The sequence below is a fragment of the Aquila chrysaetos genome, chromosome 23 (genome assembly GCF_900496995.4).
Source record: "Aquila chrysaetos chrysaetos chromosome 23, bAquChr1.4, whole genome shotgun sequence".
In the NCBI taxonomy this organism is placed as follows: Eukaryota; Metazoa; Chordata; class Aves; order Accipitriformes; family Accipitridae; genus Aquila; species Aquila chrysaetos.
In genome coordinates this window covers 14,504,626-14,519,722 of record NC_044026.1, presented here as the reverse complement: position 1 = coordinate 14,519,722, position 15,097 = coordinate 14,504,626, and the positions used below count along the sequence as shown (strand labels likewise).

At 36.4% G+C, this 15,097-nt stretch overlaps 1 protein-coding gene across 9 annotated transcripts in view; it reads left to right on the top strand.

Moving 5' to 3' along the window:
- NLGN4X (neuroligin 4 X-linked) overlaps nucleotides 1–14,803 on the top strand; it is a 192,275-nt gene extending 177,472 nt beyond the window's left edge. For all 9 annotated transcript variants that reach the window (XM_029998984.2, XM_041119514.1, XM_041119516.1 and 6 more), the window contains 2 exons: nucleotides 1,405–2,194; nucleotides 10,102–14,803. In XM_029998984.2, the coding sequence (XP_029854844.1) occupies nucleotides 1,405–2,194; nucleotides 10,102–10,951 (1,640 nt within the window). In that variant the 3' untranslated portion in view covers nucleotides 10,952–14,803. The remainder of the gene's footprint in view (nucleotides 1–1,404; nucleotides 2,195–10,101) is intronic.
- Nucleotides 14,804–15,097: the final 294 nt, after the last annotated feature.

The window sequence follows — 15,097 nt, the reverse complement described above, 5'->3', positions numbered from 1 at the left end:
TCCCCACCTGCCCCCCCTCAAAAAGAAAACCCAACAAGAATATACAGCACCAGTACTGAACCATAGATATTCCTGGTGATAAGACCAAATCTACAAAGAATTTATAAAAGAAGAAAAGACTAAAATATCTATTGTATTTATAACTGCATGCTACTTCTATCACATTAAAACAGACAGAAATGTCTGACAGAAGGCTAAGCCCTAGCAAGCAGTTGCAGTAGGGTGACTGGTAAATACACCCTACTTGGAAATACATAGAATTATGCCTGACAAGTCAGTCTATTGATACAAATAGGGTGCAGTGAGTAACTGTTGAGTAAGCTATGCCAAAATCAAGCAGATGGAACCATGAAAAACTTAACTAATCACATCATTGAAATTTTGTAGTGTGTGCGGTAAGTAATCATCACAAAGGTGTATCAACCGCAGCCAGTTTTTCCCATAAATGCTTCAAGGTCTGTAACTGGTTTTGGAGCTGTTGCTGTCTTTGACATTTCAAGAGCTTGACAGTAGAACCCATGTGCAGAAGAGGCCCAGGCATTTTAGTTTAAGTATAAAACAGGCCATTTTAGTGATCTTACCAGGAAAACACAGATGGGGCAGATTCACCAGTAAGCTCCAGTTGCTTTTCAGTGCTCTGACACAAAGAAGCTCTTCAGACTGGGTCTTTCATCTCTCTTTATATTAGTACATACATAGAAAACAACCAGAAAGAACTATTGAATCTCTTACTCTCTTCCGAAAAACATAAATATATTTTAATTCAACATATAGGCAGTGCTAACACACACGCACACAAATAATAATAATAATAATTAAAAAAAAAAGGTAGAGAAAAAATTATGTCAGAGTAGAAGACTCAAGCCTATTAAATTGATTTTAGCAGAGCAGATTTTTTCAAATTATATGATGCATGGCTTCTGTGACGGAAATGAGAGTGTGTAATTTTCATTTGACCTTTAAACTACTGAAGAGTGCATTTATGAGACTCATTTACATGGTGAAGAGGATATGATTGCTTGTAGCTGCCACTCCTTTAAAGAAATTTTTACAGGACTACCACTGTGCTAAAGCCAAGGGACTTCCATTAAAGATGCAAGAAAACTGCAGTACAAGCATGAGTTTTGTTCTTGAAACAGTAACCTGAAACCTTCATGCTTTTTGTGTGTAAGCATCAAGAACAAGAGAGGTTTCAATTAGTAGCCTATTAGAGATACTATAAAAAGGGACCAGTGAGTAGAATATATGGAAATTGAATTGAAATTGAATTGAAATTTAGGTATATGCATCCTTTAGTTATTGTATAATCAAAGCTTTCTTCACTTAGTGAAAGCTGCTTTTAATTTTTTTTAATTTTTTTTAAATATATAATTGGATTTGCATTTAAAAAATTTGCACCTGCAGGTTTGTTCCAAAAGGCAATCATACAGAGTGGAACAGCCCTGTCCAGCTGGGCAGTGAACTATCAGCCTGCCAAGTACACTCGGATATTGGCAGATAAAGTGGGCTGCGACATGCTGGATACCACTGATTTGGTTGAATGTCTTCGAAATAAGAATTACAAAGAACTCATTCAACAGACCATCACTCCAGCCACGTACCACATTGCCTTTGGGCCTGTGATAGATGGAGATGTGATTCCAGATGACCCGCAGATTCTCATGGAGCAAGGGGAATTCCTTAACTATGATATAATGCTGGGCGTGAATCAAGGGGAAGGTTTAAAATTTGTGGATGGCATTGTAGACAATGAAGATGGTGTTTCCCCCAATGATTTTGACTTCTCCGTCTCCAATTTTGTGGACAATCTATATGGTTATCCAGAAGGGAAAGATACACTGAGAGAGACCATTAAATTCATGTACACTGACTGGGCAGACAAAGAAAACCCTGAAACAAGACGGAAGACCCTGGTTGCTCTTTTTACAGACCACCAGTGGGTTGCTCCAGCTGTTGCTACCGCTGACCTGCATGCCCAGTATGGATCTCCAACGTATTTCTATGCATTTTATCACCATTGTCAAAGTGAAATGAAACCCAGCTGGGCTGATTCAGCTCATGGTGATGAAGTCCCTTATGTGTTTGGGATTCCTATGATTGGCCCCACAGAACTGTTCAACTGCAACTTTTCCAAGAATGATGTCATGCTCAGTGCAGTAGTTATGACGTACTGGACTAACTTTGCCAAAACTGGGTAAGTTTGACCCCCAGCATTCCTTTTTGTTGATAGCATACTTCTAAAATAGTCAGTATCCCATTGCAGTGGCTTCAAACCCTGATCTTGCAGTAGTATTACAGCACTACTTGCGTAAGACAGAAGGTAACTGGGGCTTATTCATATTTAATAGATTTTTAATTAGTGTGTTCCCTCAAACTATTTTCTTTCAGGAGCTCAGTGAGAATAATAATGCACTGTATTTTTGATTCAAAAAATAGGGCAATTATTAAGACAAAGCATGTCTCAGAGAAAAGGCAGCTCACTAAGATACTGAAAAATCAGAGGCAACATGTCTGCTACTCGAGGAAGGAACTGTCAGGCAGATAGCACTTATCTGCTACAAAAGAAAGGAAGTTCTTGTTTTTAGCGACCTTCACAGGGATGGGGACTCAGGGAGGAATTGGAACAGAAAGGCAGACACTGGAAAGATTTTTCCCTCTGAGTGCTATAATAGCAATAATAAGTACTTGACTGGAATGAAGAAGAGATTTAGATACAAATTTTCCTTTGAGAAGGTTAAAAATTTAAATTAATTCTGCTTACGAAACAAAGACATCAATGTTTTGCTGAAATAGAGTGGTAAACATCAAGGAAAGAACCCTCAAAGCAGCTTAATCTGTGAGTGCTATTAATAATTTCTGTCCTCTTCCTATAGCATTCCTTTAGAGTGTTGCAGTGTTTTACTTGAGCAGCAAGGGCTTTTTTGTTAACCTTGAGTCTCCAGTACTGAATTAAAACAAAGATACTTGTGGCACAAAAGAGCTGTAAATCTTTCCAATGAATGTTTAATGGCAGGATTGGGCTCTGGAAACTGCAGCTTTACTGCACTGCAGTGAATGGTATGCAGCTATATAAGAAAAATTCAGAGATGCCTAGTGTGAAACACTCAGAGGCTTCAGCAGCTCTTGCAGCCTTTAATGAATCCAAATGACGTTCAACGGAGGGAGATTTTGCAGTCTTAACAAAAACCTCAAGCATGAATTGAGTAAAAAACAATCAAATGCTTCAGGATAATTTACAGAGAAGAAAGCTTTTGTTGCACTATACTTTAGACAAACAGGTACTTTTGCATGCAGAAATCCCACAGTACTGCAATAATAGTGAATGAACTGTGGAATATTTAGATTTATTTGGCAACAAGAAGTCATCAGTACTAGGGTGGGCAAACTTTGGGATTAAAGCTTGGTTTATGGACAGAGAATGCCACATGCTGGCTGTACTGCACACTCAGAAAGTGTTTATACCATCAGTCTGTCTTTATTTTTATAGATGAAGTACCACATATACATAGAGGACTCCAGATCCTCACAAATATACATCATTGGAATTATTATGGAGATGCAAGTTCTCTACAGTCTCACTAGTATTTACAATTACTTTATGACTATTCCCTGTAGACTAAGAAGTCATATTTAAGAAATTTTTTAAGGCTGACAGGAGCATCTCCCAGTCCCAGCTGCCACCATTACTCAGAATTGCAAGCACTTTCCAGCTGTTGCTACTTGAAAGCTAATTTCAGCAGGCTATACATGCCATCACCCAGTTCTCTGGTCATAAACCCATTGTTATACTACACCTAAAGACACAACAGGTGCTTTGGGAGAGCCATTAGTCATTTCTGAAACTTCAGCATTGCTGATGAGACAGGAATGGGCTATATCTTCTGTTACAAACTTGCCCCTTTATAGACTGTCTGAAAGATGTGTCATTAAAAATAACCTCTAGCTGTAAAATTTCAGTTTTTACAATGAAAGGAAAAGAACAACACAAGATGCATTACCTTGCTGGTTTTTTCTTTGTTTATATGAACAATGATTAATTGTTGTGGATAGTACAAGAGAATATTTGGAGGAAAATAATATTTTAAGATTACATTTGCTCTGCATGTCTGATGTCCCCAGTGGAAAAGGGAAGGTTGTAGCACCTCAAGCCCGAAGAAGCAGGGGACGCATCTGGGGTGACCGTTCTCCTCTCTACCCTCCCACATGCAATCTGGAATCCATGTGCCCGCTCAGGTCCTCCAACTCTCAAAAAGATTGATAAGGTTCAAGACTGCATTGTTGGGTGCTTTGTTTGGGTTTTTTTTTCCCCACCCTTTTTTTAATTGATCATTTCCCATCCTTATTCTGATAGAACTTGGCTTGCTTTGTGTTTGTACCCATGGCAACACATATGAAAAACCTGTTAACTGAAAGATTTTATTATTCCACGTTTCCCTGTAGGTGAGCCTCGCACATTAAAACTGCAGATTTATTTATTTAATTTTAATGTCTCTGAGACTTTTCCAGTCTTGATGACTCTCCCACAGAGGCTGCATCCAGGTACTTATTGTATAATTACGGCTCAGGTGGTGCATCGTTCTGATGGACTGCGCTGGGCTTTTAACCCACAGGCCACCCGCTGCTAAAAAACACCCATTGTTTAATGGCCCTACTGCCAAGGCTGGGTTGGGAGGGCAGGTCAATCTTGTAAAATCACTAAGTGTCAAAGACCCAGTACAAGGCACAGTGCTTTTATTGTGGTTTACTTCGAAGTCAGTTACTGAAGCTAGCAAATAGGAGGTGACAATTAAAGTGTTTAATGACAGATGAATCATGCTTGAAATGAATACCTGGAAGTTGCATTTTGCTAATCCTCCATTTTCTACCTTGCTATGTTTTGGGTTTTTTTTTAATTGCATTAACAGTCATTTTGGCCTTTTCAAAACTATGTTTCTAACATGCCTTAGAAATAGGAAAGCAATTTGTTACAGAGTAGGTGTGAGAAACTACATTTGGGATACAAAAATGACATGAAAATACAGCTTTTGATTTCACTATGTGCAAAATTATATGTGAGAGCTTCATTAAGAGGTGCGTTTAAAGCTTCAGTCTGTTGCCAGTAGTATTATCCTAACTGTAATGGTAATTTTATGTGCTCAAATGTTCTGTTAGTTAGGGCCATGTCACATCCTTCGCAGATACATCAACAGGGGGAGAGTGAACGACATGAGGGACGTGTGCCAGTCCTTCACAGATACTCTGCCAGCTACACTCTTGTGAAGAAGGATTTGAAGTTTCATAGAATAGATACGAAGCCATACTTTCATGAGAGGCATCTATTGGGTTTCTAAAAATTACCCTCTTTTGAGGAGTTACAATACTCTGTTTTTGCTCCCATTCATCCAGCTCTACCTAAGGTGGTGATGGGAAAGATAAAGGCCTAAAAGATATATCCTTGTTTTCTTTGTAATTCAGATGAATACTCCTGAATTATTTTACTACCATTGATTCTGAAGCAAAAACCTAAATGAGTTATGAAGGATATCTATGTTTTATATTCAGTTTGGCTTTCCAATGGAAGACACAATTAAACTTACAGTGATTAAAGTGTATTTTCAAATCAATTCTCTGTGAACTCCTTTATGAGGCTGTTGAATTTCTTTTTGATGTTTTTGTCTGAAGAAATAACTGTCTCCAATGGCCAATCTGTGTTAGTCAAACATAACAGTGTACTTATGGTTTGCTTTCCTTAGTAGTTATAATAGCTGACTGGGAACATGGCAACAGAGGGACCTGGTGATAATTGAGGAAAGGAGGTAAGGGAAAATATGCTTGTGTACCAGTGCTTCAGGCAGGAATGGCTATACCATTGTTAATGTTGTGACAACATGAAAAATCAGTGGAAGCATGAAGAAATGCCACACAATTTTTCTCTCTTTTTTTTTCCGTATGGAAAAAAGAGGACTGCTGAAACAAAATAAATGATCAAGGGGCCTTTCAGTGTCTTGGAGACAGATTCAATATGTAACTGTAAAGACATTTTGCTTTCCAATGAAGTTAGAGAATGACACAGAAGAATAAAACACTTTAAGTGCATTAACATAACAGTTCCATTGTCCTGAGTGATAGTTAATGCTGTTGCAGAAGTAGTTAAAAAATGAATGGTATTTCAACATGTTATATGGAATTCAGGATAAGAGAAAACTTCTTAAGTTTCCCCATCATTCTTCCCATGCCAGTATCACCAAATATGAAATACTTATATGCCCTCCAGGTCAGCTACTGATTCACCTTGTGAACAGGAATGTGTGTTGCTCTGCAGTCAGCATCCATCGCGGACACATTTACTTTATATTACCTGAGAAAAAAATCAATGCTTTGAATGTACATTTGTAGCCCATGAGGTGTGAATTAAATGACAATAAACAGCAACATGATAAATTGAGCAAAATCAGTGCAGACTGAAAGTGGGGAAAAAAAGTGATAGGTGAAATCAGATGATTCTGCACATTAATAGAAAAATACCTTAGTTAAGACAAGACAGACCATCATATGGCCTTCTGTCATATGGAAGACAAGTTCAGGCATTTCATGATGGGGCTATTTTTTGATGGAGACGCTGTTTAAATTGAATTCTAAAGGTGGTGAAAATAAATAATCAGAGCAAAATGAACAACAATAATCATCAATTTTGTTCTAGCAATAGAACGAAGAAAAATAAAAAAGTCTCCCTGCCGACTAGTAGGCTTGGGAAACAAGTTATCTAGTACCTATGAGAGCCATTACTGGAAGAAGTACAGAACTGAAAATACATTATTCAGATTACATTTTTATCATCATGATTGCAGCGTGTGTTTAAAGGAAGGTTTTCTAGCAGCCTTTTGTTCCATAATTACACACTTGAGCCTCAAGAATGTCCACAAACGGAAAGGTGATATGAGAGGCTAAAAAAAGCGAAAGGAAATTTGAAGGTAAAGTAACAGATCAAAACATTTGTCAAACAGCTGATTCAATAGAAGAAATGATTGTATGTATATCTATATTTTATGCCTATCTGTAATACTGGAAAAGTGTTCATAATAAGATAAACTGCCCAGCTACCCAAGAAAAAGACTTAACGTCATAAGTTTTGTAACCTTACGATACTATGAATTGTCTCCAGTTTACATAGGAGGAGGGCCAAGGAAAGTAAAGATCCTCTTATTTATATCCACTGAATATTTTTGGTAAATTATCATTAGTCTGTAAAACCTAGATCCATGCATTATTAGATCCTCTATTTAGGACTGGACTTAGTTATTCCATTTTTTGGTGGAAAAAGAATCATTTAGATACCTATCCTCCAAATTCAGAGAGAATATTCAGACCGTGTATTCAGTTATTAAGTGATCAACCCTAGAGTAGATGCCAATGGTAGTGTTCTGATACCCTCAGCAAAAAAAATGACTTGTCTGTAGGACTGCCTGATTTTTTTTCTGTTCCTTGTTTCAATGGACAGCTTCGTGCCCACACACAGCCATGTAAACAAATCCTGAAATACAAGACTAGCCTCATGTAATGTAATTTTCTCTCTTGTGTTTGGAGGAGGTGGCAGCATAATTGCCTATTCTTAATAGGTATAGTTAAAAAGGAGAGATGGAGGTAGAGAATGGAAGAAGGGGAAAGGAAAGGGAGGTTGATATGTACTTGTTTTGTAGGCTGTTTGTAGGGCAAGGGAATGCTAATTTAAAAAATGTTTAGTTGCTAAAATCATCATCTGCTGTCATTTTTATAGGGCCATTAAAAAAAAAAGAATTTTAAAAAAAGTGCATGTCCAGCTTGGCTCATTGAAATGAGTGCTCAGCTTCTTCATCTCCTGTACTGTGTATCAAGCGCTACTCGTTTACATGAGCTAGCTTAATTTATACATTTTCTGTAGGACCCTTTCCAGAGTCTTTTGTGCTGTGAATCAGAACAGCAAGTGGAGAGAACACAAGATGGATTTTGTGCTGTAACTCATGCAGGATTTTGAGCTTCTGACAAGAAAAATGCTTTGCATTTTGATAATCTTGCTGATTTTTAATTTGCTTTAGAATTTATGTATTGAACCCTAAAGTACTGTAGTAGCAGATATATTGAATTGGGCCAATATCTTCTTGTCTGCATTTGCCAAATCTTTCAGTCTGTTCTTTAAAAACAAAAGAAATACTTATTTCCTTCTTGAACGCATGTTAGAATCCTTCAAAGTAACAGCATACTTCTGCTGCTGTACTGCCTGGAAGTGGATATTACTCCTCTAGCTTCAACTAGGGTGAACAATTACTAAGCAATTATCTTTTTGTTCAGAATTAACACAATTTGGCTAGCTATTACTACATAAAACAAAAAATAAATTGATAAATAGATAGATAGATAGATAGATAGATAGATAGATAGATAGATAGAAAAATGAAGTAGCCACAGTTCTGGAACCCCTAGTTTATATCTGATTGAGATGGGAAAGATTTGATACAGTACAATATAAAAAAACCCCAAAACCAAAGCACCCAAAAAACCCACAAACAGCTAAAACCACAAGCATAAGTAAACCAAAGTACCAAAATTATATAGAAAAAGAATTCTTCCTTTCACTCAAAAAAGGTAAGATAAATTCTTTCAGGTAAACAGATGAATACAGGAATCAGAAGATTATTAAAGTCAAATTACCAGTCTGGTTTAAGAACTAAGGACTAGCTCTTTATGAACAGCAAAGGAACGCTAAACTAGGCAATCATGTTCTTGAGCTTTTGAAAATGGAAAAAGAAAACAACTAAGATGCTTTAAAATCTGTAGTGGTGGGTCTTGGTATTCCCGTAACATACATAACAGTACATTGGAAGAAAAGGAAAATATTAGAATAATTTTCTCAGGAAATAAACTAATGCATATGGGAATGGAAAGCATAATGGAAAGTTCTCAGGGTAATGCATAGAAAATTAATCACGTACTCTCAGTATAATATATCACAAAGTCCCAGAAAATATTCTTTGCTGCAAAAGAAGATTCAAACTCATGCACAGCAAAATATTAAGTTCAGTATTAGTAATTTTAAATTTCTGTGGTTTTTTCATGCCAAAAGGAAGTCATATTTATGTAAAGTTTACCAAAATTATAAGGATACATAGATATTAACCACATTTAAATGCATTTTGTGCCATTGGTTTGTCTTTATTCTGAACCTATAAGAAGAAAAGAAAAAAGAAAATATGGGAAAAGCATAATATCATTAAATATTTGGGTTACCAGTTTTGAAATTATCTCTGATTAGTGTACTACTCTTATCTCTACTACTACTTAACTACTATAAAACTTGTTGATCTCAGCTAATATATTTCTCATCCCTACAAACTGGGACAGAATTAAGGCTCACTGTCCTACGGCCATTAAAAGTAGTTATTTAGTAGCAATGAGCACATGGAATTTTCAAGTAGTAATCTGCTAATGCAAACGATGGAAAGATTTGCGACATACAAATACTTCAAAGGCTTTTCCCTAAAGCAGATATTTGAACAAAGAGGGACTAATAGCTCAGTAAAGGAACACATAGAGAAATAGTTCCTGGTTACATGTATTAGCCCTGCTGCTTCATGTTTTGAAGTTTTTTATGTAATATACACAGCTAGTGTAAAGTCTTACGGTCACTTGGACTTCCAACGTTGCCGTGGGGATTAGATGCCCATAGTTACTACTTAGAGCAGTGGAAATAGTAGCAGCTTAAATGAGAAAGTTAATGTCAAACCTTGAGAAGAGCTGAACCTACAATTTCCTATGGGGAAAGGTAGGTAGTACCTCTCTTACGACAGCTTTGGATTATGATGCTGAATCACAGAACTTTAGATGAGCTTTTGGGAGCCGAAACACAACCCTTTCTCCGTTTTCATGTAAAAAAGTATTACAATGTCTGAGATGCACTGTATAGTAAGTAATTTTTCTTTTGTTTATTTATTAACATCTGTTGTTAAATTACAGAGGTTTATTTAGCTTCTGTTTTTAGGTTATGTTAATTATCAGATAAACCGTTAACTAAAGGATGGGGGGGGGGTGTTTTTTGCTTTTTTTTTTTTTTTTTAATGACTATAATACTGCCTGTTTTTATTTTTGTAGAGATCCAAACCAGCCTGTTCCACAGGACACAAAGTTTATCCACACAAAACCCAACCGCTTTGAAGAAGTTGCCTGGTCCAAATACAATCCTAAAGACCAGCTCTATCTGCATATTGGCCTGAAACCCCGAGTTCGTGATCACTACCGAGCAACAAAAGTTGCTTTCTGGTTGGAGCTCGTACCGCACCTTCACAACCTGAATGAAATATTTCAGTATGTTTCCACAACAACTAAAGTCCCCCCTCCTGACATGACATCATTTCCTTACGTGACGCGTCGGTCTCCTGGTAAATTGTGGCCGGCCACCAAACGCCCAGCAATGACACCTGCCAACAATCCCAAACATTCAAAAGACACCCATAAAACGGCTCCGGAGGATACGACAGTTCTGATAGAAAACAAGCGAGATTACTCCACGGAGCTGAGCGTCACCATTGCTGTGGGGGCATCGTTGCTGTTCCTCAATATTTTAGCTTTTGCTGCGTTATATTACAAGAAGGACAAGCGGCGTCATGAGACTCACAGGCGCCCTAGTCCCCAGAGGAACACAACCAATGATATCGCACACATACAAAATGAAGAGATTATGTCGTTGCAGATGAAACAGCTAGAACATGACCACGAGTGTGAATCACTGCAGGCCCATGACACACTGAGACTAACCTGTCCGCCTGACTACACGCTTACGTTGAGAAGGTCCCCAGACGACATCCCGCTAATGACACCCAACACCATAACCATGATTCCAAATACATTAACAGGAATGCAGCCTTTGCATACTTTCAACACCTTCAGTGGAGGACAAAACAGTACAAATTTGCCCCATGGACATTCGACCACTAGGGTATAGCTCAGCCCTTCCCCCTCTACCCTCACAAGCCACTTGGAAGAAAGAAAAAAGAAAAAACAAAAAAAAAAAAAAAGAAGAGGAAAAAATTATAATACCGTCCATTGAACACCTTGTCAAAATCTAAAGTAAAAACAAGTAAAAGAGAAGGACAGTCATTATTTTCTTACTGATCCTTCCTACAGAAACTCTGATGTTAAAGATCAACTACAAACCCTGTGAAATGTGAAAAGTGTACATTGCTGTTACGATACTGCTTTAAGATCTCAGCCACTTTGATTGAAAGTTGAGGCCAGAAGAAGTCACTTAAAATGGTGTTTTGAGTGTAACAAGCAAAGCAGAGTCTTCTGGAACACAGAGCCAGTGACTGTACAGGTGTTTTGTTGTTTTTTTTTTTTTAATAAATAAAATAATAAAAAAAATTCTTTATGTGCCATACCATGAATGGCCCTTGTTAAAACAAAGACATCACCATGGGCTTTTACCCAGCATATGAAGCTGTAATCCAGATGGGGGAAATAGAATTTTATTATTAAAAACAAAAATGAAAAAAAAGAGGAGGACTGACTATGCAGTAAAATACGTATAGTTCTGTGCAAAGAGATGACTTGCCAGCCTGAACTATATTTAAAGGAACTTTGTAAAAATGTACATAGCTGTGAGTTTAAAAACAAACAAACAAAAAAGAAGCTTTTATTGATGTTTTCAGTTTGAAAAGAGCTTTTAGAAAGATTGTGCATTCGGTTGTGACCTATGTGTATATACATTAGTCATATCACCTCTGTTTCCTCCAAGCCCAAAGGAGGAATTTCTTCTTAATTACTAGTGGTAAACAAAAACCATGAGTTTTTTCTAACATGTTTCATTTATATGAGGCCATGGTGTCATGCAGAGGATACAGTTGTCTGTGTGACCTGCGTATTTTCTCTTACAGGTTACACTAGTGCATGTTAAAGTATTCATAGGAGATTGTTGTTCTTTTCTGAAACTTTTTTTTTCTATAATTTAATTTTGTGTTAGCCTTTGTTAAATTGCAACACAGCAATGGATTGGAAAATGGAGAAAAAAGAAAAACGCAAAAGAAAATAATTACTATTATAAGCTTGTTGAACTGAACCAAGAAACATCCAATAATATATATTCAGAGTCCAGTTTGTAGTTCTTGGTTATTGTGATACATTAGGAAGAGTTTTGTGCCCTGACAAAGCAAAGAAAGCCTGTGTTTTGGTCAGCCTTTTCTGAGGAAAACTAGCTCTGTATTCACCAGCAGTTGCAGTGGAATCTCAGCTGAGAAAGCACCTTCTTAGCTTTGCTAAACAAAATAAAACTAGCATTTGAAAGTGGGGAAATGGTGGGTTGGTTGGCTGGCTGTTCTTCAAAGTGTTCAGAAATGATCAGTGTGTAAAGAACTTCTCTGCCCAGTGTCCTGTTTTGTGCTTGAGAGCATACCTGTCAGAAAATACTTTTTTTGCTGATTTTTTACACAGCAGTCCCATAGTCAGTGAACATTATGGAGAGAGAAGCAGAGATGTCATCAGCTGTTCTGCATCTGAATAATACTGAATATCCCAGAGCGCATCACTCTCAGGAAGGGCAAAATTCTTAGCCAATTATTCCCTTCTTCCCTTCCTTCAGTAGGAAACCAGGGGCCAGGCAGAGCTATCAAACAAAGGAACTTAGCAGTTTGATTCAAACAACTGATTTGAATGTGAAAAGCTAGGAATAAGTTCTCGCAGATGAAGATTGCTTTATATTTTGTCTTTGAAAGTTACTCCATCATTGAGAGATAGTAACCAAAGATATTTGAACAAATTCATCTGCACTTGAACATGATTATCCCAGATGTATTTTTTATTGTTAATTCACAACTAAGCTACATCAATATCATATGTCCCATAAGTATCTAACACAAGATGCCTTGTACTTCTTCTTGTTTTCTATGCTTTTTGTTTTCTAATAAAATGTCTCGGAATAGTCACCCCTACAAATAAAATCAAAGACAAGGTGATTCCCTGAGGTCTATTCTACTGCACAACTCCTTGTTGTAGCAGGCAGTAAAAAAGATTCTGAAGGAAAGAAATAAAAAGAAAGTTAATGACGTGATAAAAATGCAACATGTGGCTGATATAATCCTTTATCTGTAATAAATGTGCTATAAACCTGACCTGGATGCTCAGGTTGGAATGTGACGAAGCAACAACCCCAAAGTACAACTAGTAGCAAATGGAAAACTGTTTTTTTTTTCACTGATCCATCACATAATGTTGATTAATGCTGACTCTATACCAGGCCATTTCCACCACCTATGTAATGCCTCAGCTGAGATGCAGCAGTTCATAACTCTTAAAAAAAGGTTTAAAAAAAGAAAAAAAAAAAGAAAAAAAAAAGAAAAAAGTAAAAAAAGGTAATGATGCTTGGCATCATAATCAGTTGGGTATGTTTGTAATGTGAATTACAGTATTTGTTTAGTACTTCCAATTGTCTTCTGCTAGCAATATGTACAGTACTGTGTCAGGCTTGTGACATTTGGGTAAAAAAAAAGTTCCTGTAAGTGAATGATTTTAGCTTTTAAAAGGAATTACAATCAAGTTGATTTAATAATTTGATACATCTGGACTGATGTATGATTTATAGAGGGAACAGATTTATAGGGTCTTCATAGAATTCTATAACAATGATATCAAAATATACTTTGCAAACTGTAAAAGAAAAATGAAAGTACTTTCCCAGGCTTATATTCTTGACCTTAAGAGGCACACAGGGTTTAATGGTTTCTTCTGTTATTGTTTTGCAATTTTTTGTTTTTTGCCTTAAGTAATGATAGAAGATATATATGGCTGGACACATATGTATAAACTTTTCAGCAGCATTTTTAATAATAAAATATCACAGTATTTTCTAATGCTTTGTGCAAAGAACTACGTGTTCATCCTTTTGTGTAGAAAGTCTTTCAGAGGTGTGTTTTCTGCCCCATCTCCATTTCATTATGTAATGTAAACAATGCCTTGATACACAGTACAAAAATATTAAAGTAACAGAGGTTGCACTTTTAAGTTAGCATTGAGTTTTCATGGCTTTTGTAGTTCTATAAGCCTGCCAGTAAAAGGAAAGAAACTCAGACAATGAAGATATAAGAGAATAAGCTCCACATATTTATTACCCGTACGCGCTGCAACTCCCATTGAAGCAACGATTTAATTGTTCTGTTGATATTTTCTGTAGCACTGGAAAAAAGCTTAGGTAAGCAGCTTCCCATATTAAGTGTATAGCTTAGCAGCTGAAAAATGTATCTTCCAAATTAAGGATCAGAATAATTCAGATAAATCTAATACATCCAGCCTCTACAAGTAAATATAGTTTCATTTTATATTTAAAATTTAGATAAACAATGAGTTTTGTTAGAAAAAAAATATGTAAGAGTAGCCATATAAGTTACTCATATATATTTAAGGGATTTACATATATTGCAGGTATGTTAATGTCATTCTTCCTTCAAAAGCTGAGTAAGTAAATAAGTTTGTTCTTTTATGCTGTCAAATTCCATTTGTCAACCAGGTTTCCTTTCACTGGAAAGGTACATAGACATTTTAGTAATTTGAGCTGGGTATTGTTTGCTTTCTGTAACTATTCTGCTGAATAGAGGTACTAACAATAATGTTTGATGAATTTTGAGCATATTATTGAAGAGTATTTGCAAAAAGCAAATTCTGAATGATTCGTATCAGATTTCTGATACGAAGAATCAAGCTTCTGAGATAGAAACATATTATGTGCCTACTGACCTAATCAAGCAGCTTGAATTTTGAATATTGAATTTGTATATAAAGCTTTTGCAAATAAACTGCAGATTTAGAATTGTTCAGCAAATATGTTTTAATTACAGGTACACATTGAAATTCCACAGCTTGCTCTGAGATAACTCATACACAAGAAAGGGGTTACAGTTGTGTCATTTCTGTGAATTGTTCACCTTAAATTGCTGGGTGAACTCAATAAATTACCACCTTTTCAGTTAATCAATTTCACATTAAAAAAAAAGAAAAGCTTCAGAAGTTTGTTCATGCCAACTAAATATTGTGTTGTTTTATTTCTTTACTGTCTGAAATATAAATCTGCAGATTAGTATGTTCCTATTTTGACTTTGCTAAG